At 46.6% G+C, this 27,071-nt stretch overlaps 2 protein-coding genes across 3 annotated transcripts; both read left to right on the forward strand.

The window, feature by feature from the left end:
• Nucleotides 1-8,151: 8,151 nt before the first annotated feature.
• On the forward strand, nt 8,152-13,000 carry LOC123121040 (serine/threonine-protein phosphatase PP-X isozyme 2). 2 transcript variants are annotated; one of them, XM_044540980.1, is made up of 8 exons: nt 8,152-8,510; nt 8,957-9,109; nt 10,989-11,051; nt 11,136-11,221; nt 11,334-11,409; nt 11,488-11,756; nt 12,308-12,403; nt 12,468-13,000. In XM_044540980.1, exons 1-8 carry the CDS (start codon nt 8,364-8,366, stop codon nt 12,589-12,591), a joined length of 1,014 nt encoding a protein of 337 aa, XP_044396915.1. In that variant the 5' UTR covers nt 8,152-8,363; the 3' UTR covers nt 12,592-13,000. The 2 variants fall into 2 exon arrangements, with proteins under 2 accessions (XP_044396915.1, XP_044396914.1); XM_044540979.1 differs by having other exon boundaries at nt 8,162-8,510; nt 12,308-12,386.
• Nucleotides 13,001-19,626: 6,626 nt separating this feature from the next.
• On the forward strand, nt 19,627-22,131 carry LOC123121044 (uncharacterized). The gene is made up of 2 exons (XM_044540982.1): nt 19,627-20,042; nt 21,654-22,131. The coding sequence occupies exons 1-2, from the start codon at nt 19,767-19,769 to the stop codon at nt 21,825-21,827; spliced, it is 450 nt and encodes a 149-aa protein (XP_044396917.1). The 5' UTR covers nt 19,627-19,766; the 3' UTR covers nt 21,828-22,131.
• Nucleotides 22,132-27,071: the final 4,940 nt, after the last annotated feature.

Raw genomic sequence — 27,071 nt, forward strand, 5'->3', positions numbered from 1 at the left:
AGCTTGCAAATGCACATACAAGTAGTAGAATCAATCATCATATGTAATGCAAAGCATGGGTCACAAATGCATGGCAAAGGCATAGGAATGAGCATATCATGCAAAGTGAACATGGGTACCTACACAAAAGAGACACAAACCAAAGAAATTCTGTTCGTGGTAAATGTACACATCATCCATCATGATGTGTATGTGCATGTGTGAGTTAGCACAAGATAAGCATCGGTCAAAGAAATTTGATGCATGGTATAAGAACATGTCATCCATCATGAAAGAATAGTTGTTATGTATGACACGACGGGGACACAAATTGAGAATGCAAGTATATGGCACATCACTAGCATGTTTATTCATGGGGAGCATATGGTGCACACAAGTAGTGGGATCATGCAATGGATAGGATGAATCAAAATCTCCTATATGTGGAAACTATGGGGGCCTCCTCATGAGCAATAGTGGAAACATCATATGGAGAATATGAACAACATCCAAAACAATGCATATCCGAAGCTAGGTGGTCATGGCGTGGCATATGAGATAAATGATGCAAAGGGAGCATATGAATATCATCACAAGAGAAACAAAAGCCAATGACCATCATCTCGTCATCTATGCCATAAGTGCAAATGGGATTTATTTTAATGGGGCATGTATAGTTACTATGTTGAGATTGAAATGATGCAATATGGGAGATCTCACTCATAGCATAGGACAAGTTCAATGGATTGTCAAACATGATGTGACCAAAAGAATTTTCACATGATATCCTATGTAACATGGCATCACGACTAATAGACTCCACATGGCAATCATCAAACTCATCATAAATGGGTAAATCATCGCGTGGGGAAGTCGAACTAGCATGAAGCATGTCAATAGGTGGATCAACATCATGCAAGCAATCAATGTCGAGAATGTCCACTAGTGGGACTAGAGCATCACCTTCACCTATATTACCTTGTTCATTCCACTCAAGTGGTGTAGGTGAGGTGGCAAAGACCAAATGGTGGTCATCATCTTCATCTTGATGGAACCATGTGGGGGGTGCATCATATTCCACCATGGCCATCGTCTTGTCCATAGGAAGGACGAAGTCGTCGCGGATCGGCGCATCATCATGTATGGGACCTAGCACCAAATGATAAGACACAATATAGGTAGAGGTCAAGTTGTTAGAAATGCAAATGGCCTCACGTGCCCTATCAACTTCCTCACTCTCTCTATGTGGTGGTGGCTCACTCACTCCCTCAAGGTAGGTGCACTCAATGTCACATATGGTGGAGTCACTCATCTCACTCAAGTGGTGGGGGTTGTGACTCTCCTCACATGGGAATTGTGGCAACTCATCATATATGGGGCTAGTGGTGAAGTCACTCTCACTCTCCATATGGTGGCACAAGTCACTCAAGTCATCATACATCGCCGTGGTCGAAGGGAAAATCCCATGCTCAACCATCTCGTCGTCGTCGCCGTGGATGAAGGCCGAAGATGGCACATCATCGCTCTCCTCCATGACCGAAGGGAAAATCCCATGCTCGATCATCTCATCACCGTCGCCGTGGAGGAAGGCCGATGTAGGCGTACTCGTCGGAGGTAGGCGAAGATGCCATACGTCCAAAGGCGAAGATGCCCTGATGACACTTGGCGAAGATGCCGAAGTGGTCGTAGTAGTCGTAGCTTCATCTTGGTGGTGCTTGTCTCGCGGTCTTCTCTTGTGCTCATGATGTCTGGCCGTAGCTTGATGTAGAGCTTTTTGGGACTTGTAGGTGTACGCATCGCGAGCATCTTCATCTTGATGGTGTTGTAGTGCTTGAGCTCGATGACGTTCCGAAGATTGGCCACTTGAGCGTCGTCACCTTGAAGATGATGAAGGGGAAGAAGACTTGTAGTTGGCCACCATGTCTCGTACTTGATCCCTTTGTTCGGCCAACTTGGTGTCGAGGTAGTCCCTTATCCTTGCTTTGTTTTGGCGAATGTCGATGGCGAGTCGCTCAATGCCTTGCATTGCTCGTTGTAGTCCGAAGATGGACGTTTTGGTGATGTAGTTGTTCGCGTTGTCGTTGTCGTGGAAGACCGGAGATGAAATTCCTTGCCTATCCATCACAAGACTCGAGCGAATGTGAGTGGAAGAAATGAAAGAGCTAGACCAATGTACCTTATCCAATGTTGAAGATGGATCAATGATCCCTCAATAATGTAACAAGGAAATAGCACAATTGGTACTGAATCTTGTCAATTCTCACACCTACACAAGTAAGGCTTATGGTGGAGCTCGGTGAGGATAGTGGCACAAAAATTTGATGCAAAATGTTAGCAAGAGTCAATAATGTTGGAAAAGATTCACAAATTCGCAAGTGAAACAAGTAGACCAATAGCAATATGTGGCACACGGAAACACGCACACGGATAGATAAATGGGGTCGTGCAACCAAGGAATGAGCACAACATGTGGAATCCACGGAAAACGCTCGTGTTGCACAACTCAAGAGAGACGCTAGCACGATTGCTCAATAGGCGGATATGACACTTGTGCACAACCTAGAAGATGCAAAATGTATCAACTTTCTATCCCAAGTATGCTATGTGTATGATGTTCTGGTGTTTCGCACACGATGATCCAAGATGATCAATATGGTAGTATGATATGCAATGTGGCGATGCTATGGCTCTTGCTTACAAGCTCTTTGCCCTCTTTTCCTTTTTGCTTAAAAGCTTATTCTTTCTCTCTCTTTTTTGATATGTCCACTATGCGAAATGCACAAACCAAGATAGCAATTTTGTATATGCGGGAACAATCTTGTGACACAAGTGATGATATTATGATACCAATATGATACCAATATGGTATGTATGCAATGGAAGGTACGGATCACTAATGTGCACAAGTAACGTTGCCGACAATACTCAAATGGCTAGTCTCGATAGGCAAGTGACGCAAAATGGGCTAAGGGGTTAACAATGTAAAGGCAAGAATGTACAATGATGGGATACCACGATACCAAGATGATATAGAGGTTACCGTTCTTGCTTACGGTTAGGGTGTCAAAATGGTGAAGTGGTCGATGTCGAAGACGACCTCGTGGCGATGATGAGTGGCGGTGTTCTTGATGTAGATACCAAGATGATGTAGACCCATCCCTAAGTAGCCGAAACACCTTAGGAAACGGTAAAAACCGCAAACTCAAAATCTCCAAAGACAAATGTCAAATGGTGGTAGCGGAATGCGTTGGTGGTTCCGGAGTTAGCAATGCGGAAGTGGTGGTGGTGGTTGATGACTAAGCGACCGTCCCTAAGTAGCCGAAACACCTTAGGAGACTCAAGTCACCCCTCAAGTAACCACAAATGCTATATGGATCAAAATGGGTTAGGTTGCGGAAAGCTATGGTGGTTTTGCGGATGATATGGTGGATGGCCTAGGCAAAGATACCAAAATGCCGAAATTTTGATGGATTCAAATGATGTTGGAACCTATCTAGATGGATGGGGGATGTCAATAGCTACTCAACGAGCTAAAGAACGTCAAAATCGGACTCCGGGAGCGCAAGTTATGGCCGAAATGGTGAATGTTGGTGGGCTGATTCGGTGAGGTGCGGGTGCCCGGGGTTTGGGGGTGCGGGTGCCCGGGGTTTGGGGTGCGGGCACCCGGGGTGGTGAGCGGGGGTGGGCGGGGGGGGGGGGGGGGTCCGGGTGCCCGGGGATTGAGGTCCGGGTGCCCGGTGGTGTCGGATTTGGGCGGAAATTCATGGGAAAGTGGAAGAAATTGGTGGATTTCGTGGAGGAAAAGGTGGAGATGGATGGGGGGAAGGCTAGATCCACTTGAAACCAAGCAAATCCATGGATCAAATCCAACAAAACCTCATCAAACCAACAAATCACAAAAAAATTGAGGCTATTTTTGGTGGGGAATTTTCGAATTTGGGGAAGAACACAACAAAATTAGGCTAGAGAACAAGAAGGGGGGCTCCAATTTCATGAGAAACCATGGCTCATGATACCAAGATGATGTAGGGTGGAACCCTAGATGGAGATCTTTCACGAATTGGAGGGGAAATCCCCAAGAACACGAAGAACACAAGAGAGGGAAAACACTCAAATTGACTAGATCCAATCACACATATGCTAGACCCAATCACACAAAGAGAGATACAATGATTCAAAGACAACAAAGGAAAGATACAAGGTACTAGTTCATCCCAATCCTATGAGGAATGATGTCTTGAAGGGGGCCACCCATGAGGGGGTCTTGAGGTTGGTCACTCCAAGAGGAGGTCTTGACCTCCTAGTGGAGTGGATCCATGGAGAAAAGCTCGCATATGTCTATCATATACTTTGCTATCCCCTCTAATGAGCTAGGGGAGGTGTTTATATAGTCTAGGGACGAAGTTTGAGGGGGAGAGGGTTACAAGGCAAAAGCCCCAACTTGCACGCAGGCAATCTGATGGGTCCGGGCACCCGGGGTAAAGGGGCCCGGGCACCCGGAGGTGGTGCGGTGGTAGGTGGCCGGGCACCCGGGCCGGTCAGGGAGCCTTGGCCGGGGCGCTGTAGAGGGCCGGGCACCCGGTGGGGGGGCTGGGCCGCGCCAAAGAGGAGGCCGGGCACCCAGAGTGGGGCTGGCAGGGGCCGGGCACCCGGGGGTGGCGACCCGGAACCCGGGGTGGGCAGTTCCAGCGCCCAGGCGGGCAGGGCCGGGCACCCGGGGTGGCCAGGGCCTTGGCCAACCGGCGGCAGGTGGCCGGGCACCCGGGGGTGTTGGTGTCCGGGCACCCGGGAGGGTCCGAGGCCTCCGTAGCCTCGCGCTCTTCTCCCTCTCCATGGTTGCTTGTGTCTCCGTTCTCGCCACTTCACGGTCTTCTTGTTGATACATACGAGTGCGTAGAGTTTCCATATGAGGTAGAATCTGACTCGTGTGTGAAACCGAATGAAACTCGAAGAGGAAAGAGTTCACCTTGGTTTCGATGATGCGTGCGCGAGCTCTCGTCATAGGTCCTCTCCGTGCTTGCGGAGGCGGTGTCACGTCCATGGTGATGGTCGAAGGATGCTCCGCATCACTTCTTGTACCAGATGGACGGTGAGGTGCGTCGCCGCCGGCCACTACATGGAGCCTAACATCTGCCACATCTCATGGATGGTCGGCAACTCGCTTGCTCTGGCCAAGAAGCTACCAGCTACGTACACCTTGCGGCGTGGTGCCAGGAGGAAGTAGCAGGGGGTGTGGCGGCGGAAGTTTGATCAACGGTGGTGGTAGGAACAAGTTGCAGCGACAGCATGATCGGCAACGGCGATGGGCTCACGCTGCGGCACCCACTCTATTCCTTTTTTTTCAGAAATCACCAAGCTTTATTCATCATAAACCATAGAAAGTGGGATACAAGTAGGGTTATGAGGTTGTCCAAACCAAACGTGGCGCCCTGGCCCTAGCGAAAGAGAGTGCTTGGCTAGCTTATGAGCTTCTACATTAACCTTACAACTTTCATAAGAAAAGCTACAATGAGATAATCTGGAATAAGCATTGATTTCACTAATAATTGCTCCATTGGCCCCCTCAGACCTGTTGTTTATATCTTCCACGACTTGCCTTGCGTCCGAGGCGATAATAACGGTTGGGAAACGTAGCATGCAATTTCAAAATTTTCCTACGCTCACGCAAGACCTATCTAGGAGATGCATAGCAACGAGAGGGGGAGAGTGTGTCTACGTACCCTCGTAGACCGAAAGCGAAAGCGTTTGACAACGTGGTTGATGTAGTCGAACTTCTTCTCGTTCCGACCGATCAAGCACCGAACGTACGACACCTTCGAGTTCTGCACATGTTCAGCTCGATGACGTCCCTCGAACTCTTGATCCAGCAAAGTGTCGAGGAAGAAGATGAGTTCCCTCAGCACGACGGCGTGGTGAAGTGATCCGCGCAGGGCTTCGCCTAAGCACTACGAAGATATGATCGGAGGCGTAAACTGTGGAGGGGGGCGCCGTACACGGCTACAATTGTTGGTGTGTTCTAGCGGTGCCCCCCGACACATATAGGTGGGAGAGGGAGGGGAGCAGCAAGGGGTGCCCCAAGTAGGAGGAATCCTACTTGGGGGCCTTGTCCAATTCGCTCCCCCCCTTACCATATCAACCGGAGGGGGAAGGAAAGAGGAGGGAGGAGGGAAGGAAGGGGGAGGCCGAATCCCTCCCCTTCCTTCTTTCTCCCCCTTTTTCCTTTCCCTCAAGTGTGGCCCATATGGGGGGCGCAGCAGCCCCTGCTGGCTGCTGCGTTTCCTGTCTTGGCCCATTAGGCCCATATAGTTTGCCGGGGGGTGCCCGGAACCCCTTCCGGTGACCCGATATGTACCCGGTACCCCCGAACACTTCCGGTGTCCGAATACTATCGTCCTATATATCAATCTTTACCTCTCGTCCATTTCGAGACTCCTTGTCATGTCCGTGATCTCATCCAGGACTCTGAACAACATTCGGTCACAAAATCACATAACTCATATAATATAAAATCATCATCGAACGTTAAGCGTGCGGACCCAACGGGTTCGAGAACTATGTAGACATGACCGAGACACCTCTCCGGTCAATAACCAATAGCGGAACCTGGATGCTCATATTGGCTCCTACATATTCTACGAAGATCTTTACCAGTCGAACCGTAATGACAACATACGTTATTCCCTTTGTCATCGGTATGTTACTTGCCCGAGATTCGATCGTCGGTATCTTCATACCTAGTTCAATCTCGTTACTGGCAAGTCTCTTTACTCGTTCCGTAATACATCATCCCGCAACTAACACATTAGTCACTTTGCTTGCAAGGCTTCTTATGATGTGTATTACCGAGAGGGCCCAGAGATACCTCTCCGATACTCGGAGTGACAAATCTTAATCTCGATTTATGCCAACCCAACAAACACCTTCGGAGATACCTGTAGAGCATCTTTATAATCACCCAGTTACGTTGTGACGTTTGATAGCACACAAGGTATTCCTTTGGTCCGGGAGTTGCATAATCTCATAGTCAAAGGAATATGTATATGACATGAAGAAAGCTATAGCAATAAAGCTGAACGATCAATATGCTAAGCTAACAGATGGGTCTTGTCCATCACATCATTCTCCTAATGATGTGATCCCGTTCATCAAATGACAACACATGTCTATGGTTAGGAAACTTAACCATCTTTGATTAGCGAGCTAGTCTAGTAGAGGCTTACTAGGGACACGGTGTTTTGTCTATGTATCCACACATGTATCAAGTTTTCGGTTAATACAATTCTAGCATGAATAATAAACATTTATCATGAATAAGGAAATATAAAACAATAACTTTATTATTGCCTCTAGGGCATATTTCCTTCAATAACATGTTGCAACTGAAGATCCTGCGCCAAAGCAAGGGCCTCTCTGCAATCAATAGTTTCCAAGGACACTGGGTCATCAATTCCTCCAATCACTAGTGAAGAGCTGCCGAGATAATTTCGTTGTCTGTCCCTACAGATCGCTGCCACAGCTCCTCCTCGCCCCCTTAGCACACCTGCATCAACATGTATCTTTGCGCAGCCATCCGGTGGCACCTTAGGGCGGTGCAAGTGAGGCCCATTAGAACCAGTAGCGCAAGCCTTCGGAGGTCCTTTTTTCTTTACCATATCTAACTCACCGATGAACCTAGCGACAAACGCATTTATGGAGTGGGGATTCTGGAAAACCCCTTCATGTATGGCTTTCCGTCTCGCCGACCGCAGTGCCCATAGGGTAACGGACAGTAGAACGAATTGGTCATGGGACAGTTCTTCCATGAGTGTGAACAACCATCATTTTGCACTAGATTCGTTGGTTCCTCCATGAGTGAGAACGAATTGATCATGCCCGCTCTATTCCTTAGTGCAGGAGAAACTATCAGAATTGGCTAGCTAATAGGACAGGGTGGACTCTCAATGGGCTAAGTGGGATAGCCCGATTAATATTTTTTCTATCCAATACCTCACTAGAGCGATTTAAGTGGGATGGGCTAATTAGTCCCACTTAAATCCACTCCCACCTGCAGCCTGAAATCCGGAGAAAAAGATATGAACATGAGATTAGCAGATTTTTTTTTTTTGAGAGAAGAGATTAGCAGAAGTTGAGAACCTGACAGGCAAAGAGAACACGGGGCAGGGAAAATCAAAAATGTTCCCCGGCGACGGGAATCGAAAGTGAGGTAACCTTACCGGCCCCGAAACGCTCGCCCCCACATGCCACCACGGCCCGCACTGCACGCGCCTCCTCCCTCCTCCCCCTCCTAACCCTAGAATCTTCCAGAATCAGCGGGAAGCAGGGAGGGCGAGGCGCGCGCCGCGCTTCCGGAAGCTTCTAGAAGCTCTAGGGGGGAAGGAGCCGAGATGGGGACGTCGGATCTGGACCGGCAGATCGAGCAGCTCAAGCGGTGCGAGCCGCTGGCGGAGGCGGAGGTCAAGGCGCTCTGCCTCAAGGCCATGGAGATCCTCGTCGAGGAGAGCAACGTCCAGCGCGTCGACGCCCCCGTCACGGTACGTGCTTGCGCGCAGCTCCCTCTCCTTATCGATTGGAAGCGGTCTGGGTGTGGTTCAATGGGGGAAATGGCGCTCTCTCGAAGCGAGTCGGCGTCGCTCCTCGAGGTCCCGGTGAAGATTGCGGGTGCTCAGGAGATGTACTGATGTGCGGGAAGGCTTCGATTCCGTTCGTTTGGGCAACCAAATTTCACTGCGTTCTGGTTGAGATTTACTAGTGTTTGCATTAGGGCTCTAGGGTTTCGTTGGTGAGGTGATGCTAGAATTCCTCTGTCATTATCTTCTGGAGATGGTCTGGGGAAAATATTTCTCATTCCTGTCATGTCTTTTTCAAGGAAAATGATGTAATGTGTATATTCATTGGTTGTGCTTTTGTCTGACTGATATATCTACACGTGTTCAAATAATTGTGATTTAAGAAACTAATATTTGCTTCTTGCATTCAGATATGTGGAGACATTCATGGACAGTTCTACGACATGAAAGAACTTTTCAAAGTTGGAGGTGACTGCCCAAAGACAAACTACCTGTTCCTTGGGGATTTTGTCGACCGAGGATTTTATTCTGTTGAAACATTTTTGCTTCTTTTGGCCTTAAAGGTATGCTGTTGATAAGTAACACTAATATGTTTTGTACGCATATCTATTAATGCTGTATTTTTTAATGTTTATTGATGCCTATGTTTCAAAAACGGTAATGGCCATTTCCTCAGTCAACTGACCCAGTAGTGACTCTGCCTACACTGACTTACCAGACTATTTTACTTGTACTGGGAAGGCCCTGCTCCTTATATACAGACTGGTATATGGTATAGTAGACCTGTTTGTACAGCAGTGGTCAAAGGCTGGCGCTCAGCTTGCGGCCCTGATGTGCACATGAAAGCCAATAGTGTGAAGCCTGTATGACACTAGACTGCGTAATAACGTGAACTAGTAGTTCAAATGAATGGTGTCTAATTACCTTTTTTTGTTGCTGGAATGGTCACACATGTGTATCTATAACTCTCAGTTTTGCAATAATTCCTAGCTAGAATTGGAAGCTATTTCTAACTTATTTTGATTGTGTCAACTTTGAAACCAAATGTAGCCTTTTATGAACATGGTCTGGTAAGACAAAATCAATACTACCTGCTGCCCCGTAAAATGCTCATAAGGAATCTGGCATCCAAGTTGTAGTCCAGGGAGAAGAAGAATAGGGTGATTGCAGAGACAGTAAGGAATTAAAGTGAACTGCTTAGTAGACAATTGAGGAGAATTAGGAAGTTGATTTTGAAGCTAGTTTGGAAGTATTGGAATTGGAGTCCAGAAAGGACACAACACATCCTCCATTTAAGGATGTATTGTCTCTATGACTTTTCTCTGTTTTAGAAAGAAGATTAATGATTTAGTTTTTTCTTATAGAAGTTCTTGCCTAGCTATTCCTCTCCTTAAGATCTCATTCAATCCATGCCTTCTGGCCACCCCCTAGGTTCATATCATAGTGACCGAAATGATTGAATGGACTAGAACTATAGCAAGTCTTGTAGAAGGAGCTGCTTTCTTCCCGCGCCTCTCATGAAAAGGTGCAATGTGGGAAGTGTGGCATGAAACAGGGTTCTGCATGTCGACAGAAATGTAATCTGGTCTGGCATGCTCGCACTTAAGGAAAGTGCTAGGTGTTAATTGTGCGTTTTGCCACCGCCTTGCGCTTTTCTTACCAAAGCGCACGCTTAAGCGCAATTATGCGCACATTAAGCGCTAGGCATTTTGCTATCGCCTAGGGCCTAGGCGCACCTTTTTGAACTATGGGTATGCTACATCTCAAGTTATCAGCCAAATGACCCTGGAGATTCTTAGGTATATACACATACTCTTGTCATGTATTGATGATGTATAGCTTCAGAGAGTAAGGGTGTGTTTGGTCTGCGCCCAATTTTGCCCTACCAAAAATTTGGCAAGTCAAAATTTTGGTCAAGGTTTTGCTTGCCCCTGATTCTAGTAAACACTGGCTAAAAAATGAACCAGAGTAGGTAAACGGGTATTAGCTTGCCAAAAAATTGGCAACTGTCCAAATAAAGACCAAACTTTTGGTCATAGCCAAAAAATTGGTAAGGTATATTACCAAACAGAATCTAAATTCTGATGCCTAACTTACTTCAAAGAGTAACTGTTGTTTGGCTGCTAAGTGCCTGACCTGTTTCATAACTGAGGATGCCATATAAGATATGCTGTAAAAAGGCCACCTAAAGTCAGCATAACTCTGCACCTCACTGAATGGCTGAAAGATTTATCTTATGGCTGTTGTAAAATACGGGAATTCTGCATGCTTGCTTTGATTTTTTGGAGAGGCCTTATGCTCATTTATGATTTATCTTGGTTCCTCACATTCAAATTCCCTAATCCAAATTCAGTAGTTAAACACTTCGAGTTGTTCGATTTCAAGTTACATTCTGTGCCATTTAATTTCCTGTCCTAACCTTTACTATCAAATTGTCTCCAGGTTAGGTACCCAGATCGTATAACTTTAATACGAGGAAATCATGAGAGCAGGCAGATCACACAAGTGAGAGACCTTTTCCAAGTTGGATATTCTGTATTGATGTTACGGTAGCTGCCATTTATTCTTCGAACTCGTGCATCGCTGCAGGTTTATGGCTTCTATGATGAGTGTCTTCGTAAATATGGCTCGGTGAATGTCTGGAGATATTGCACAGAAATATTTGACTATTTAAGGTAATATTTCAATGTTGCTTTTATATTGCATGTGGTAATGCTATGAGGCTGCTATGTGCTTCTTTGAATTAAAATCATAATCTACAAGAGCTGACATGTTTGTTATTTTCAGTTTGTCTGCACTTATTGAGAACAAAATCTTCAGTGTCCATGGAGGCCTTTCCCCTTCTATTACGACACTGGATCAGGTATATAATTCTCCAGTGTTATATTTTGTAGGTCATGCATTCGATTTCTATTATTTTATTATCATGTGCCCCCAACAGATCAGAGTAATAGATCGCAAGCAAGAAGTGCCTCATGATGGTGCCATGTGTGACCTTCTTTGGTCTGATCCAGAGGATGCTGTAGACGGCTGGGGATTAAGTCCTCGAGGTGCAGGGTTCCTCTTTGGTGGAAACGTTGTCTCTTCATTTAACCACTCAAACAACATAGATTATATTTGCCGTGCTCATCAACTAGTCATGGAAGGATTCAAGTGGATGTTCAATAACAAGATTGTTACTGTATGGTCTGCTCCTAACTATTGCTACAGGTACTTGAAAATCCAGCTTCTGTCATAATGTTCCTTTTGAAGTATAATGATGAATTCTGTAGAGTTTAGCTGTTGACAGTATTGAATATGATTGTGTCTGGAAAATAAGAGAATGAAAGTGGGTGTGGGGTTTATATCAAAGGCATAAAAGATTGCTGACATAACATGTTCTATATTGTCCCACCTGTTCAAAGCTTTTGATTTTCTGTTGCCGTGATGCCGCTTTGTATAAATTATGTTCAGGCTACTGCGTACCCTACAGTTTGAGTACATGTGAATATGGGATGAAACTTAGAATTTGATATTTTTTAACTCGTACCATTTGCAGAGGTTTAGCAATTGTACTGCAATTATTTTAGTTGCTATATAAGAAAACTTACTGCAATTGTTTGGATTTTGAGAGTTATGTAAGACTTAAGAGGAATATGTTACACAGTCTGAATTTTTCTGGCGGCCTTTTTATTAGCGTGCTGTGATCTCTGATCGGTATGCTGTATTTGTTATAGTACCTAATAAAATGCTTACCTCTTTCGAAATTATCTGACTTGCAGGTGTGGCAATGTTGCTGCAATCCTAGAGCTTGATGAGAACTTGAATAAGCAGTTCCGTGTATTTGAAGCTGCTCCACATGTTCGTGCTCATGACTTGTACCATTACCTTTGTAATGTGTTGCACGCACCTGGCATCTAATTTGTCTGCCTACCTCTGTAGGAATCAAGAGGTGTTCCTGCCAAGAGGCCTGCCCCAGATTACTTTCTTTGAGACTGCACACATGGCATGTGACACGCTGTCTTTTCATGCCCTTGAGCACCAGCGGGCCGATAGGGGGTATTGAAGGCGTGCCATGTTGGCAGATGGGCGCGTGCTTTGCAAGAGATTAGCCAGGAGGTGCTTTCGGGATGTATAAATCGATTGTTCTGTGTCCGTCCAGGTCTATTGTTTGTAACAAAGTTGATGTCGGTATCCACTTCTCCCCAAAATAGCTCCAATTTGAGCTTTGAGAAAATGCCTCCGAGAAGGGAGTGGTGTAGATGAAGCCACTCTGGGCCCATGATGTAAAATTTTGATGCCAGTCCCTTCCTCCCCTGGGAATCCGTACATTTTCTAGAATGTAGAATGGTATGCAAATGTGTGCCTTGAGTTTACCTTTTAGTTGCATTGCAGGCAGCTGTAGGAAATCTTGTAGTTTTGATGTTTTGCATGGAAGTATTCTGAGGAAGCACACATCAGTATTGCTGCCGGTACATTGGAACCGGAACGTGTTGCCGTTTTATGATTGCTACGGAAGTTTCTTCTAGTAGTCGAGATTGGTTCTTCTGCGTTCCCAACCTGTTGTGGTTTTGCTCAGGCACTCCTCGCCGTCCCAGGTGCACCTCGCCGCCCCATCTTCTCGTCCAGATCATTTGCAACTGATTCAAACAATCGACTGATCAACCAGCAAAGGAGTAGTAGACCAACCAGCAAACACTACAGCAAAGGAGGAGCAGATCAACTAGCAAACTGAGGGAGTGCAGCAGAGGAGGAGCAGATCATCCGCAAATCAATGTCTACTACATCAATATCTGTTCATATCAGCAGAGCAAAAGGAGTGCTGCTGATCAATATCAGTTCAATTGATCATCTGCTGCAACAAATCAACTATCATCTACTCCCTCCGTTCCAAAATATAAGTCTTTTTAGATATTTCAAATGGACTACAACATACGGATGTATGTAGACATATTTTAGAGTGTAAATTCACTCATTTTGCTTCGTATGTAGTCACCTATTGGAATCTCTAGAAAGACTTATATTTTGGAACGGAGGAAGTACAACAAATCAGCAAATTCTTTTTTTGAGTGTAGAGGAGTACAACTGATCCAAACCGAGGGTTATACTGAGTAGTAGCAGCAGGACAACACCATCAAGAAATACAATACTCGTTTTAATTTACTCCAACAGATCAAGAGGAGCAGAGAAAAGTATACGTGGAGTACTTGGAGTAGATGATCACAATAGAGTTTACCTGAGCTGATCACAGGTTCAGTATCAGCAGCAGCAGCTAAGCCTGCGCACTTGGTTAATATCAGCAAGTATCAGCCGTCGGAGTTAAATCCGGCACATCCCCACTGATAGGGTATCCTAGCTAGGCAACTTGGCACGATGGTAACAGGAGGCAAGGTTTACCTAGGTTCGGACTCCCAAAGAGGAAATAATACCCTACATCTTGTTTTTGAGTGTGTACAGAGTACATGTCAAGTATCAAGGGATTGAATATGATCTATGTCGGTGGAGGTAGAATCCTCCACGGCTCTAGTATCTTCGGACTGTACTCCAAGTCTTCCGGAATCTTCATATAAACCGTCATTGCCCGAAGTGGCCCAAGACGGAACCAACATTAGGGGTCCTTAGCTCGGCCCACCAGGCCGGAAACTGGCAGGGTGTGAGGCCCCTTAGCTGGGACACCGTCAGTAGCCCCTGAACCGCTCTTCAAGCTTGGCTGCACCTCGGTAGCCCCGACGTGCATGTACTCTTCGGTCACTGGGCTTGAAACAAGTTCAAATGAAGCATCCCCTAAACACTGTCATCCTGCACCTGACCTCCCGTCGAACTGCCTCCGAGGTGACGTAGACCACCTTGGTCTTTGAAATTCTGGAGGTGGTCAACCTGCGCACAAGAAAAGTTTTCCCGCGCAGCTAGTCGGGCGGGGAGCCAAGTTCCCGCGTTGTGTAATCAAAGGTCACCCGGCTAGCTCTAACAAGCCAGACCGGTCTCATCAGGAGGCCCCACAAGACCGCATGTCATCCCTAACCTGACGGTCAAGGTGGCACGAGGGAGTGGGCTAGGGGCCCACTCACGTCACGTCCCATCGTGCGCTCTGACCCCCTCCCCCAAATTAATGTCATCATGGGGTGATACGAAGAGATTATGTGCCACGCGGTAGAGATAGCCTGCCGCCATTTCATTCCCTCAACCCCTATATAAGGATGGAGATAGAGCAGGGGAGAACTTTACACCTTTCTCCTCACCTACCTTCTTCTTCCTCACGCCCAAGCACTTTCCCCTGCACACCGTAGAGCTCCACCACCGCAAGAACTATGGACGGAAATCGTCGCCTACGGAAGGCCAACCAGACGGTGAACACCAGCAAGGCCTCCGTCGTGGAGCCGACAAAGGAGAAGGTTGCTTCCCTGGTCAAAGAGAAGCAAAGCACCATGGCGCGCACACAACTGGATCGGCTCTCCGAGGTAGGATGCATGCCCGCGCCAAAGGTGCCCTTTGCCCATGCTCTGCTCATCTTCAAGGATGGCGAGGCTTGGTCCGAAACGGCGCCCAAGCCCAATCTATAGGACAATGAACAAGTATGCTTCGTCCCTTTCTTGCTGCAAGGGTTAGGGTTTCCCATCCATCCCTTCTTTAGGGGTCTCCTCCTTTTTTACTGTCTGCAACTTCACCACCTCCCTCGAATCTCGATTCTCCACATAGCGTGCTTCATCATGATATGTGAAGCTTTTCTCTACTGCGAGCCATACCTCGGCTTCCGGAAAAAAATCCGCATCAAGCTACAAACAAACGTCAGCGAGACGTGCGAACGCGGTGGTGCCGCCATCATAAGGGTCGATTGCTCCAAGTACTATCCCAGGGAATTCATGGGGACGATCAAAAGGTGGTACAAGGAGTGATTCTACATCCCGGATGTAGAGCTGCTAGACCCATCTCGCGCTAGCATTGTCACACCATTCACCCTGACCCGTCGAGTAGGCGCACTCTGGACCCCAGGGAACAATCCAAAGGAGTTTGCGACAGTCCAAAATCTATCGCGCAAGATAGTTGAGCTGCACGACAAGGGGCCGACACTTGAGAAGGCCATGCACGTGGCCCTCAGTGCAGGAATCTAGCCACTGCAAGCTCGGGCCCACCCAATATCGCGAGAATCACCCAACCTGGGTCTTCGAGGTAAATTCTTCGAGGCGAAGTCCATGCAGGAGATGTCCCTCATGTTCAAAAGGCAAGGTAACAGACTTCCCCAACGACGTGTCCGGCGCTAGCTTCAACGCCCAAGTGCGAACAATCGAGGTAAGCACTTGCTCCTATTGCTTTAGTCTTTGTCAATTTCTGCAAACTTGACTTGACTCTTCTCTTGTTGCAACAGCCATGGTGCACATAGGCAGCCGACCTCCGTTCGCTGTCCCCACAACCCGATGCCCTCCCAACAATAAGGACTGGACTGGCTTGGGCCATGGGCACCACCAAAACCCGATGTGTCAAATGCAGCACGGAGCCCGTGATGGAACTCGACGGTCACGCCGATGAAGTCATGGAGGAGTCTAGAAGTGAGACCAACAAGGTAGAGCTGAGCGGCTACGAGCTCCACAAGCGATCTACGGATGCGGGGACCTCGGCCGCAGGCGTCGCCAGGGAAGACCCGCCCAAGGACTTAGGGTGGGAAAAGCGTCAGAAGGTGCGCCAAGACAGGCGACCGGTTCGGCCGCCCTGTCTTCCTCCCAGGAAGCAACCCCGCCAACCAAGGCTGGCAAACTACTTGCGGACATCCAAAAACCTCAGAACAAGCCGACAACCACCTTGTAAGTAACTCTCAATAACTCCTCAAATAATTGCACATAAAACTCTTTAGGGTGAACTTGACTTTGGTTGTCCGATGGACCTCGCGCAAGTTTTCCACCATGCTGCCCGCTGCCCCGACGACACCTCCTAAGAGCCTCACACAACAATTATTGAAGATCGATTCGAAGGTGTGGAGCTTGAAGATTGACGGAATCATCACGGGCGCCTCACTATCGATCGGAAGATCGTCTCCCACTGAGAGAATAACCGGCACTAGTGAGACATCAAAGCGTCAAACTTGAGTTTTATCTTGGATGGGTTGTGGTATCGCTGCCCTCCTAAGAGCAACTCCAACAACTCCCTTAAAAAACTTCCCATAAAACTGATTTTTTGGGATGACCATTAAATACAGGGAAAGTTGTCCGAGAGCTACTTTTGTCAGTTCCCGTAAACTTATGCCCCTAGATAATGGCCTAGGACCCGCCAGTCAATCACACATGTGACGATCGTCGGCGTGGGGCGGCGCAAGGCGGTGCGGTGGCCGTCGGCGTGAGGCGGTGTAGTGGCCCAACTTCCCGTAAACAATGGTTATTTTAGAGATAGGGGAGTTGTCGGGGTTGTGATTACTTCCTTTGATGACCTGAAAATAGACCAAAACGGATTCTCGCCTTTTTTCTCAGAGTCGAGCCTGAGTTATTGAACCCATGGGAGAATGATCCTCTTGAAGCTAGGGTTTCAAGCAAGCTTTTGTTAAAGAGACAATTCTAACTTTTGACCGGATCAAAATCAAACAAAGATATGATCTTAATTTGTGCGCTGAAAGTCACCCATCAAGATGTGTTTGTTAAGAACCAAAGTGGGGTATGTGTCCAAATTACGTCTTGACCGGCACGTCCCGCATCAAGAGTCGGTTTTCCAGCCAAAGGCCCTATCCGTCTTGTGTGGTTGCCTCGATAATTAAGATTGCAATAATTAGACAAAAACATTGGGTGTTTAATTACTGCACCTCTTGAACCCCCATGGATAGGATCCGTGTTAGTGTACTAAATTTTTTCTGTCACAAGTGTTCAGAATAGCACTTCATGTTCTCCTTGCCCTTAGCCTCCTTGTGTCTCGTTCCTCATGATCCTGGGTACCTACAGAGATGAGGACGCGAAAGAGACAAGAGACATCTATAGAACAATTTTATTTCACACATATGGGATGTTAATTCAAAGCACCTTCATTGACCCCTTCAACAAGTACATCAGGTTGCAAGGCCCTTGCCTCAACCCATACCTTACCGAACTACTCACAGATGAAGAACTCATCATAGAACACATCATGAAGGTAGATTGATTGATAACATGTCTTACAATGGATGTCGTGTGTGATACACGATTACAAGTATGATCTAGTGGAGGAAGAACTACGCTAGAGATGGAGATGGTGGCTATGGAGATGGGAAATGGCGGCGGCTCGGGTTGGTGAAGATGACTCTGTTCTGCCTCCGTTCACGGCTCTTCTGTTAACATTTTGGCCTCGACCCCTTTATAAAAGTTGTTCAGGTGGACGAGGAGACTCGGTTTCCCTGCCATACGAGCGGTTGCGATCGTATGGTACACCGTATTTTGCTCTGGTTTAGCTGGTGCGCCTCCTCTTGATTTCTTCTATCTCCTCCTTTACTCCTTCTCAACGTTCTCACTTAATTTCGTCCATACTTAGCCCATTTCCCGTCGATACATAATAAAGAGAGGATTTGTTCTGCATCCAATAGTCATTAGTGGCAATATTGGAGCGAATATCTTGGTTTTAATGAACTATATCGTTTTAAACTAAGGGTAGAGAAGTGTAAAAATAACACTCATCAGGTTGCCCTAACCATTCAATCATTGGTTGGTTATCTTTATTCATGTATTAATCAAACATCCAGTTCCGCAGATTACTTATTCCTGTGAATCAAACATCCAATTATGCAGTGCGTTTTCATAATTCTATGTTTTGCACATGTGGTTCTTATCATATTTCTACATTTTTATTCATGCTTATTTAAGGGGAAACACTCAGCATCAACCGGCTCAAAAGAGACACCGCGTCCACCGTGTCCCTATGGACCGACACACGTCTTCACCTTTCCTGATTCCCGAAACAACACCCCAACAGCAACATCGTCCCCTTGATTCTTCTCTTCCTCTCGCGTCTCTCCTCCCCTCTGCAAATTAGATGAGGCGCCGACAGTCGGCCGCCCCGCCACACACATTGGTGTTGCACACCTATTTCCCCTTGCATCTAGATCGGGATCGCCGACTGACGTCGGCGGTTATGCACGACATTCGTGTGGCCCGGTCGTAGCTTGAGTGGCGCACAACGTCTTTGTTGGCATTGTCGACGCCTAGGGAGCCCTTCCTGCTGATTTGGCAACCTGTGTGCAAGCACCACCCATTGATGGCAAGAAGGGGCCGCCCCAAGCTTGAGCTTGTCCATGGCCATGGTAGCTGGAGGATAATTTATTTGCAACAAGGGTGTTGTTGGTTTTTTGTTTTTGCAACGGTGTTGCTAAAGACAGACGGTGCACAATGACGATAGCTTAGACAAGCTTTTGCAAAATCATCTATATTACAAAAAAATCTGCAATAAGACCTATGTTATATAAAAAAAATCTACAACAAGATTTGTGTTTTTTTAGGATAACAAGATTTGTGTTGTCATGATGAAGACGTGCTCGCCCGCTTGATGTGTCAGATTTTCCTAGTCGATCTTTTTAAAAAGACCAGCCGGCGAATTCGTAGCACGCTGGTTTGTTAAAACAACAAATCATAAGATGCCCTAAACTAGCATTGTCTATACCCCTATATAGTGTGCGAATAATTTTGAAAGCTGGTCGTTGGATAAAGCCAATCCAACGGTACAGAGATGGCAAATTCGAGCACTACTGGCCGTTGGATATCATCTACATTCCACTAGATTCTGCCACATGTACAATCTAGAAGACTCCATGGTTGAACTTAAGCATAATGCACGAACCTAAAAAACAAGCACTTCTCCTTTGTTCTCTAGAATCTTCCATATATTAATTTCTCAAACTTTTTTTAAATGAATTTTCACTTTTTGTTTTTACTTTATGCTTTACAATGCACAATTCCATGAATCTTAAAATAGATTATTTTTATAAAACTAATTGATTTTGGATGAGATGAACTATAAGAATTAAACGAACATCTACATTATGCATATATGACTTAAAGCTTACATGCTATAGTGTGGTATTTTTTCATAATTTGGTTACCAAATCTCGTGCGTGCGATCCACGTGTACACTCCTTAGAAGAGAGGGAGAAGAAACAAAATACTAGCCTCTGCAAACTTCGAGAGTTCGCATCGTCCACAAAGGTGGAAGGAACACCGAAGCCCTCCCCTGCACCCTACTCCCTACCCACCTCGCCGGAGGAGAACCGAAGCCGCCGCTGCCGCCGCCCGCCCCCGTGAAATGGACACGGTGGGCGCCCGGCTGAGCCGCTCCTCCACGCGCTATGGCCCCGTCGGCAGCAGCAACGCCTCCTTCAGTGGGCCCGTCAGGAAGTGGCGCAAGGCGTGGGCCCCTCTCGCCGGCGGCGGCGCGGGGTCCGCCTCCGCCGGTATGGGTCCCATTGGGTGCCCAAGGGGTAACAAGGTGGTGCTGCTCAAGTGGGCACCGGTGAGCGGTGCCGGCGACGGTAACGGCAAGGAGGTCGCCGCGGCGGCCACCAGACGGCGATACGTTCCGGTGAGGCTTCTTGGCTTCAAAGATTAGGTCTTGCGATTGTTCAGTTGCTTTATTGCGCTCTGGTGGGTTCGATCTGCTTCGGAGGTCGGACATTTGGCCGTTCTTGCCTTCTTGGCTTCTCCCGGGTCATAGTTTTAGGCACAATGTAGGAGGGGATAGGAGACCACACGGGTTCTTCTTGGATGATTTTGGCGCTAGCGTCAGCAACTAGGGTCTGGACGCCGGAAATGTAGGATTTGGGGGTTGGCCTTCTACTTCAGCTTGGGTTGTGCTAGGGTTTTGTAGCGTAATCAGTGTATGGTGGGAATTTCAGACTCAGTTGATGAGGGTAGTAGGCTATTTCCGGGCAAAAATGGGCAATAGCAGGCCTTGCAATTCTTCAGTACAACTCGTTCAAGGCGAGCGTGCTGGTTCAACAATTGTGGAGATTTCTGAGTGATTGTTTGGGCGGTTGTGCCTCTGCTTCTGCCTCAAGGCTCAAGATTTAGCCTTGTGGTTAGAATTTGACTATTGGTGACACTCCTAAATTAGTCAATTTAGTGGTTGCACTGATGGTTAAAAACCGAATATGGGGTCATTGATTGATTACCTAGTGTTCTTTATTGTCATTCGTCACCTGTATTCAGATATGCTTTTGAAATAAAGTCCATCTGAATCCTGAACTATTGTGCTTGGTCTGATTTGAGCCCTAAAGGGTTAAACTATGATACCGTACCATCTATATTAAACCCTGAACTTTCAAAAACCATCTATTTTAAACTCTGAATTTCTTAACATTTCCTACTTCTACAAAAGAAGAACAATTTCTGTGAAGACCCTGAAATGCACAACCATTATCCAAAACCGAGGTAGGTTTCAAGTGAATGGTTTTAGAAAGTTCAGGGTTTAATATGGACAGTTTCATAATTCAGGGTTTAACACCAAGTCTAGGGTTTAAAATGGACTTGTATGTTTACAATTGTTGTGTACATATATGATAGCCTCTTGTGGATGCAACTATTTCTTGCATAGGTCTTGGTGCTCTTTTACTTTGTTCCTACAGTCGACAGTGATGTTGAGCTTCAGGTTTGCTTTACAGAGAGACTTAGAACTGGTGGATGCAATCAATTTGTGTAGAAGTATGTGTGCACCGAAAATATTGCCAGTAGTGACTGTCTATTTGAATCTAGTTACGGCACTTCTAACAATGTAACTTCCAGTTCGAGGATAAGGCTAATGATACAGATTCGTCATCTGATGGTAAACAAATGGTATAAGGAAATTTCACCCGACAGAGCCAAAATAATGGAGAAGTTCAGTTTCATGTATTTTGGATTTGCTGGGCTTTCATTTGGGAAATGGATATAGCTGAATAAACAGAATTGATACATCAAGTACAAGTAGTAGTTTTTCAATCATTTTATTTGTAAAGTTCAGCGATATGTTTGCGTTCATTTGTTGCATCTATTGTGCTAAGCTCATTTTCCCTTGTGCCAAGTAACTGGGAAAGGACCCCATTAATTTTTTTATACTCCTGGTTGTCAGTACAACATTTTCCTTGCCAGAGAGATAACACAGCATTCTGCATATCACAGTGATAAAACTTATACGTGTCTCTGTACCCTCTTTCAGGTTTCGGGTGTGCCACAGAACCCTACCAGAAAAGGCGGCAGCACCGAGCTGAACTTGAACCTTGGTTTGGAGGACCCGGATGATGACAGCGACGCTGATTTGAGCCCAGACGAACAGCGTGACATGGGCAGCACCCCGCGTTCGGAGAACCGACTGAAGAGGAAAGTGTTTTAACCGTCGACCTTATACTAGTAGAACCTAAGCAGCAGCAGCTCCATGTTCCACATGAGTTATGCACCATCTTTGCGATGCGAGGTCCCTGGAGTAGCCTTATAATTATTAGTATGTAGCTTGTATCTGCTGTGCTTCCGTGTTTCAGTAGATGAATTGATGTTGTTTCATGCCAATTGGGAGGCTTATTGCCTTGTTATTGTTGTATTAATGTCATGAACTTGTGAGGAAACTGGTAGTGTACTGTGTACCAGCACGTTGTTCTATGGAATCCTTTTCAGTCGTGAGAGGTGATCGGCGCCCTCAATGTCCATCGTTCGTGGATGCTAGAACACGGAACGGGACCCACAGTTTCCTTTTTTCCTTTCTCTTTTATTGAGAGCAACCTACATTTCTTTTGAAAGCAACAGATTTTATTCCTCAGATAATAGACCATATTGTTTACAGTATAGTGAGAAATAAAATCAGGGATTATCCCAAAACATAGAAGATTTTTCACTAAATGTGTTCTTCGCTAGGTTGTGAGCCACTTCATTTGCTTCATGGCGACACTGTATATGGGGCACTCACAAAGTCCAGCCCTAAATGTTTGCATTCAAGTACCGTTGCAACATCTGAGCCCACATACGTTTCTGGTTGTTGCACTGCTTCCACCACAAAGCTACAATGTGACTCAATGATCACTTTATTACATCTGATCCTCCATGCTAGATATAAACCATTCCGGATCGCTGAGCCCACATACGTTTCTGGTTGCTGCGCTGCTTCCACCACAAAACTACAATCCGACTCAATGATCATTTTGTTACATCCGATCCTCCCTGCTAGATATAATCCATCCCGGATCATTGTCATCTCTGCTGAGTCAACGCTGGTCACATGAGGAACGAATCATGTTGCCTCAACAATGAAGTTCCCTCTTCCATCACGGGCAATAGAGCCTGTTGTACCCGAGAGTTTCAACTCGGAAAGCAACATCAACATTGATTTTGACCACATCCCTAGTCGGCCTCTTCCACATATGAGCATGGCTTCTTGTAGGATGATCCGTCATATTATTTCGAGTATAATTTGTTGTTAGAACTTTTATTGAAATCACGGCTCTTTCGGGGTTCTGAATTGGCCCGCCTTTGGTATGTTGGCGACGTTGCCGCCATAGGTACCAGGCTGCTACCATCATATGTTCTACGGTCGGCAGTCCATCCGTGACTGAGTTTATCCTGCTCGGGATCTCAACAGTAATAGAGCCTGACCGGTCCTGCCTTACCGCTTCTGCGACAATGCTCTGCACCCATAAAGTTGTCCAAACTTCCTTTGCCCTCTTACATGTAAAGAGACAATGTTGGATGTCTTCAACTCCAGTCGCACAGAACAGGCATTAAGGGACCAGTGGTATGTGTCTATTTGCAAGAATTCCATAGCAAGGAAGTGATCCATTTAGGGCCTTCCACGCAAAAAGTTTGATCTTACCTGGGATTTTGAGGTTCCAAATTTCCTTCCAAATTGTATTAGTGTTTATGTTTCCTTGTCCATCTGTTCAAACAAGGCATTGGCCAAACTGGTGTTCAAACTCTCTGTGGTAGGCCGATCGGACCGAGAAGGACCCCGGCCGCATATAATTCCAAGCTATAAAATCTTCCACAAGCTGAACATTTAAAGGGATTTGGAGGATCCTATAAGCATCCACCGGAGAAAAAACATCTCTAATCAACACTTCATCCCACGTGCCATTGTGTGAATCTATGAGTTCCTCCACATATCTGAGCATAGTTGCACCTCTACGGGTAATTACCTTCTGTGAAGGGCTTGATGGAATTTATGGGTTTTGCCTAATATCAATTTGTGCTCCCAATCCCACACGCCAGATACAACCCCATTGAAAAGTTTGGATGCCCACAACAATGCTTTGCCAAGTGTATGAAGAACCCTTCTTTGGTCCAGCCTTAAAAATGTTACCATCTGGATAATATTTGGCACTTAAAACACATGCACATAAGGAGTCCGGATTCTGGATTAGTTGCCAACACTGTTTTGCTAACATAGCAAGGTTAAAAACTGTGACGGTCTCTAAAACCCAAGCCCCCTTTCTTATTCGGTACACACAATTTCAACCATGCAAGCCAATGCATCTTCTCCTCCTCATTATCACCCCACCAAAATCCAGCCATCCCATCAGTGATTGTTTTGCAGATTCCTTTGGGCAGTTTAAATACTGACATTGCATACGAAGGTATTGCTTGAGCTATTGATTTCAGCAAAATTTCCCTACCCTACAATGAGAGAATTTTCTCCTTCCATCCTTTGAGGCGCTGGCATACACGGTTAATAAGTTGTTGGAGACAATCGCTTCTATCCACCCCTACCATAGTATGGAGCCCCCAAATATTTGTCTAACAGGGCTTCCGTGACAATATGTAGTTCCCCACACACCTCCTCCCGTACACCAACCGGAGTATTAGGACGCAAGAAAATTTTGGAATTCGCATTACTCACCATCAGTCCTGAGCTACTACAATAAGTGTCCAAGATCCTCTTCAAGGTGTTTGCACATTGCATGTTTGCCTTCATAGGAATTAGGGAGTCATCTGCAAAGAGGAGATGTGAAATAGTAGGCGCACTCCTGCAAACTTTAATACCTTCAAGGTTCCCAATCTCCTCCTCATGAGCAAGCTGTGACGCCCCCGATTCAATCGTACACTAATCATGCACGCAAACGTGTACGATCAAGATCAGGGACTCACAGGAAGATATCACAACACAACTCTAAAACATAAAATAAGTCATACAAGCATCATAATACAAGCCAGGGGCCTCGAGGCTCGAATACAAGTGCTCGATCATAGACGAGTCAGCGGAAGCAACAATATCTGAGTACAGACATAAGTTAAACAAGTTTGCCTTAAGAAGGCTAGCACAAACTGGGATACATATTGAAAGAGGCGCAGGCCTCCTGCCTGGGATCCTCCTAAACTACTCCTGGTCGTCGTCAGCGGCCTGCACGTAGTAGTAGGCACCTCCGGTGTAGTAGGAGTCGTCATCGACGATGGCGTCTGGCTCCTGGGCTCCAGCATCTGGTTGCGACAACCAGGTAGAAGGGAAAGGGGGAAAAGAGGGAGAAAAGCAACCGTGAGTACTCATCCAAAGTACTCGCAAGCAAGGATCTACACTACATATGCATGGGTATATGTGTAAAGGGGCCATATCGATGGACTGAACTGCAGAATGCCAGAATAAGAGGGGGATAGCTAGTCCTGTCGAAGACTACAATTCTGGCAGCCTCCATCTTGCAGCATGTAGAAGAGAGTAGAAGGTAAGTTCACCAAGTAGCATCGTATAGCATAATCCTACCCGGCGATCCCCTCCTCGTCGCCCTGTTAGAGAGCGATCACCGGGTTGTATCTAACACTTGGAAGGGTGTGTTTTATTAAGTATCCGGTTCTAGTTGTCATAAGGTCAAGGTACAACTCCGGGTCGTCCTTTTATCGAGGGACACGGCTATTCGAATAGATAAACTTCCCTGCAGGGGTGCACCACATAACCCAACACGCTCGATCCCATTGGGCCGGACACACTTTCCTGGGTCATGCCCGGCCTCGGAAGATCAACACGTCGCAGCCCTACCTAGGCACAATAGAGAGGTCAGCACGCCGGTCTAAATCCTATGGCGCAGGGGTCTGGGCCCATCGCCCATTGCACACCTGCACGTTGCGAGGGCGGCCGGAAGCAAAACTAGCCCCCTTAATACAAGAGCAGGCTTACTTTCCAATCCGGCACGCGCCGCTCAGTCGCTGACGTCACGAAGGCTTCGGCTGATACCACGACGTCGAGTGCCCATAACTGTTCCCGCGTAGTTGGTTAGTGCGTATAGGCCAGTGGCCAGACTCAGATCAAATACCAAGATCTCGTTAAGCGTGTTAAGTATCCGCGGATGCCGACCAGGGTCAGGCCCACCTCTCTCCTAGGTGGTCTCAACCTGCCCTGTCGCTCCGCCACAAAGTAACAGTCGGGGGCCTTCGGGAACCCAGGCCCACCTCTACCGGGATGGAGCCACCCGCCTCTTCAGCCCCCATCTCCGAACAGTATCATAAGTAATGTAACAGTATAAAGTATATAGCATATGCCCGTGATCACCTCCCGAAGTGATCACGGCCCAGTAGTATAGCATGGCAGACGGACTAGGGATGGCGGGCCACTAATGGAATACTAGCATCCTATACTAAGCATTTAGGATTGCAGGTAAGGATAACAATTGTAGCAACAATGACAGGCTATGCAACATAATAGGATTAACCGAAAGCAGTAACATGCTACACTACTCTAATGCAAGCAGTAGAGAGAAGAATACGCGATATCTGGTGATCAAGGGGGGGGGGGGGGCTTGCCTGGTTGCTCTGGCAAGAAGGAGGGGTCGTCAACACCATAGTCGAACTGGGGGTCGCCGGCAGTCTCGGGGTCTACCGGAAAGAAGTAACGAAGGGGGAACACAATAAATAACAGAGCAATCAAAGCATCACAAAGCGTAACATGGCAATACGCGGTGCAAGGTGTGCCCTAACGTAGTGCTACACGTTGTAGATGGAGGGGGAACATCCGAGGATGATTTCCCAACGTTAGACGGATTCCGGACAGACGAAAGAGAGGGGACGGTTCCATGTTCAGCATGCTAGGGACATGTGATAGATGAACGGACCGCGTATTCGGATTCGTTGGATTTTTCTGAGCAACTTTCATGTATAAAACATTTTCATCCGAGTTATAGATTATTTTATATTAATTTCTAAAGATTTTAAACATTTCTGGAATTTATTTATTTATTTCAAATCAGCATTATCCAGAACAGTGTCTGGTGCCGTCAGCATGACATAGAGGTGACGTCAGCGGTCAACAGTTCGCTGACCAGTGTCAAAACTGACCCGTGGGTCCAGTGGGACCCACATGTCATTGACAGTGGTTTAATTAGCTGAGTTAGTTTAATCTAATTAATCTAATTAGTGGGGTGGCCTACTGGTCAGTGGGTAATTAGTGTTTCAACTAATTAATTTAATTAATTATCAGATTTAGTTATTTATGAAAAATCATTTTAACAGGCGGGACCCACATGTCATAGACAGGGCCCGCCCAGTCATGATAGTTGACTTAGTTAACTGGTCAACAGGGGGCCCAGGCCCACTGGTCAGTGACCCAGCGGGGTGGCCCCAGGTGGCCACGTCGGCGTGGCGGCGGTTCTATGCCGGAGCCGGGCGGGAT

Source organism: Triticum aestivum, chromosome 5D, assembly GCF_018294505.1.
Source record: "Triticum aestivum cultivar Chinese Spring chromosome 5D, IWGSC CS RefSeq v2.1, whole genome shotgun sequence".
Classification (NCBI taxonomy): domain Eukaryota; kingdom Viridiplantae; phylum Streptophyta; class Magnoliopsida; order Poales; family Poaceae; genus Triticum; species Triticum aestivum.

Excerpts from the sequence above, each read along its gene's own strand:
- LOC123121040 (XM_044540980.1), top strand. The coding sequence starts at position 8,364 with ATGGGGACGTCGGATCTGGACCGGCAGATCGAGCAGCTCAAGCGGTGC. Across the intron at positions 11,410-11,487 it reads CTATTACGACACTGGATCAG|ATCAGAGTAATAGATCGCAA; the intron begins GTATATAATTCT and ends TGCCCCCAACAG. Across the intron at positions 12,404-12,467 it reads CATGTTCGTGCTCATGACTT|GAATCAAGAGGTGTTCCTGC; the intron begins GTACCATTACCT and ends CTACCTCTGTAG.
- LOC123121044 (XM_044540982.1), top strand. The coding sequence starts at position 19,767 with ATGGACACGGTGGGCGCCCGGCTGAGCCGCTCCTCCACGCGCTATGGC. Across the intron at positions 20,043-21,653 it reads CCAGACGGCGATACGTTCCG|GTTTCGGGTGTGCCACAGAA; the intron begins GTGAGGCTTCTT and ends ACCCTCTTTCAG.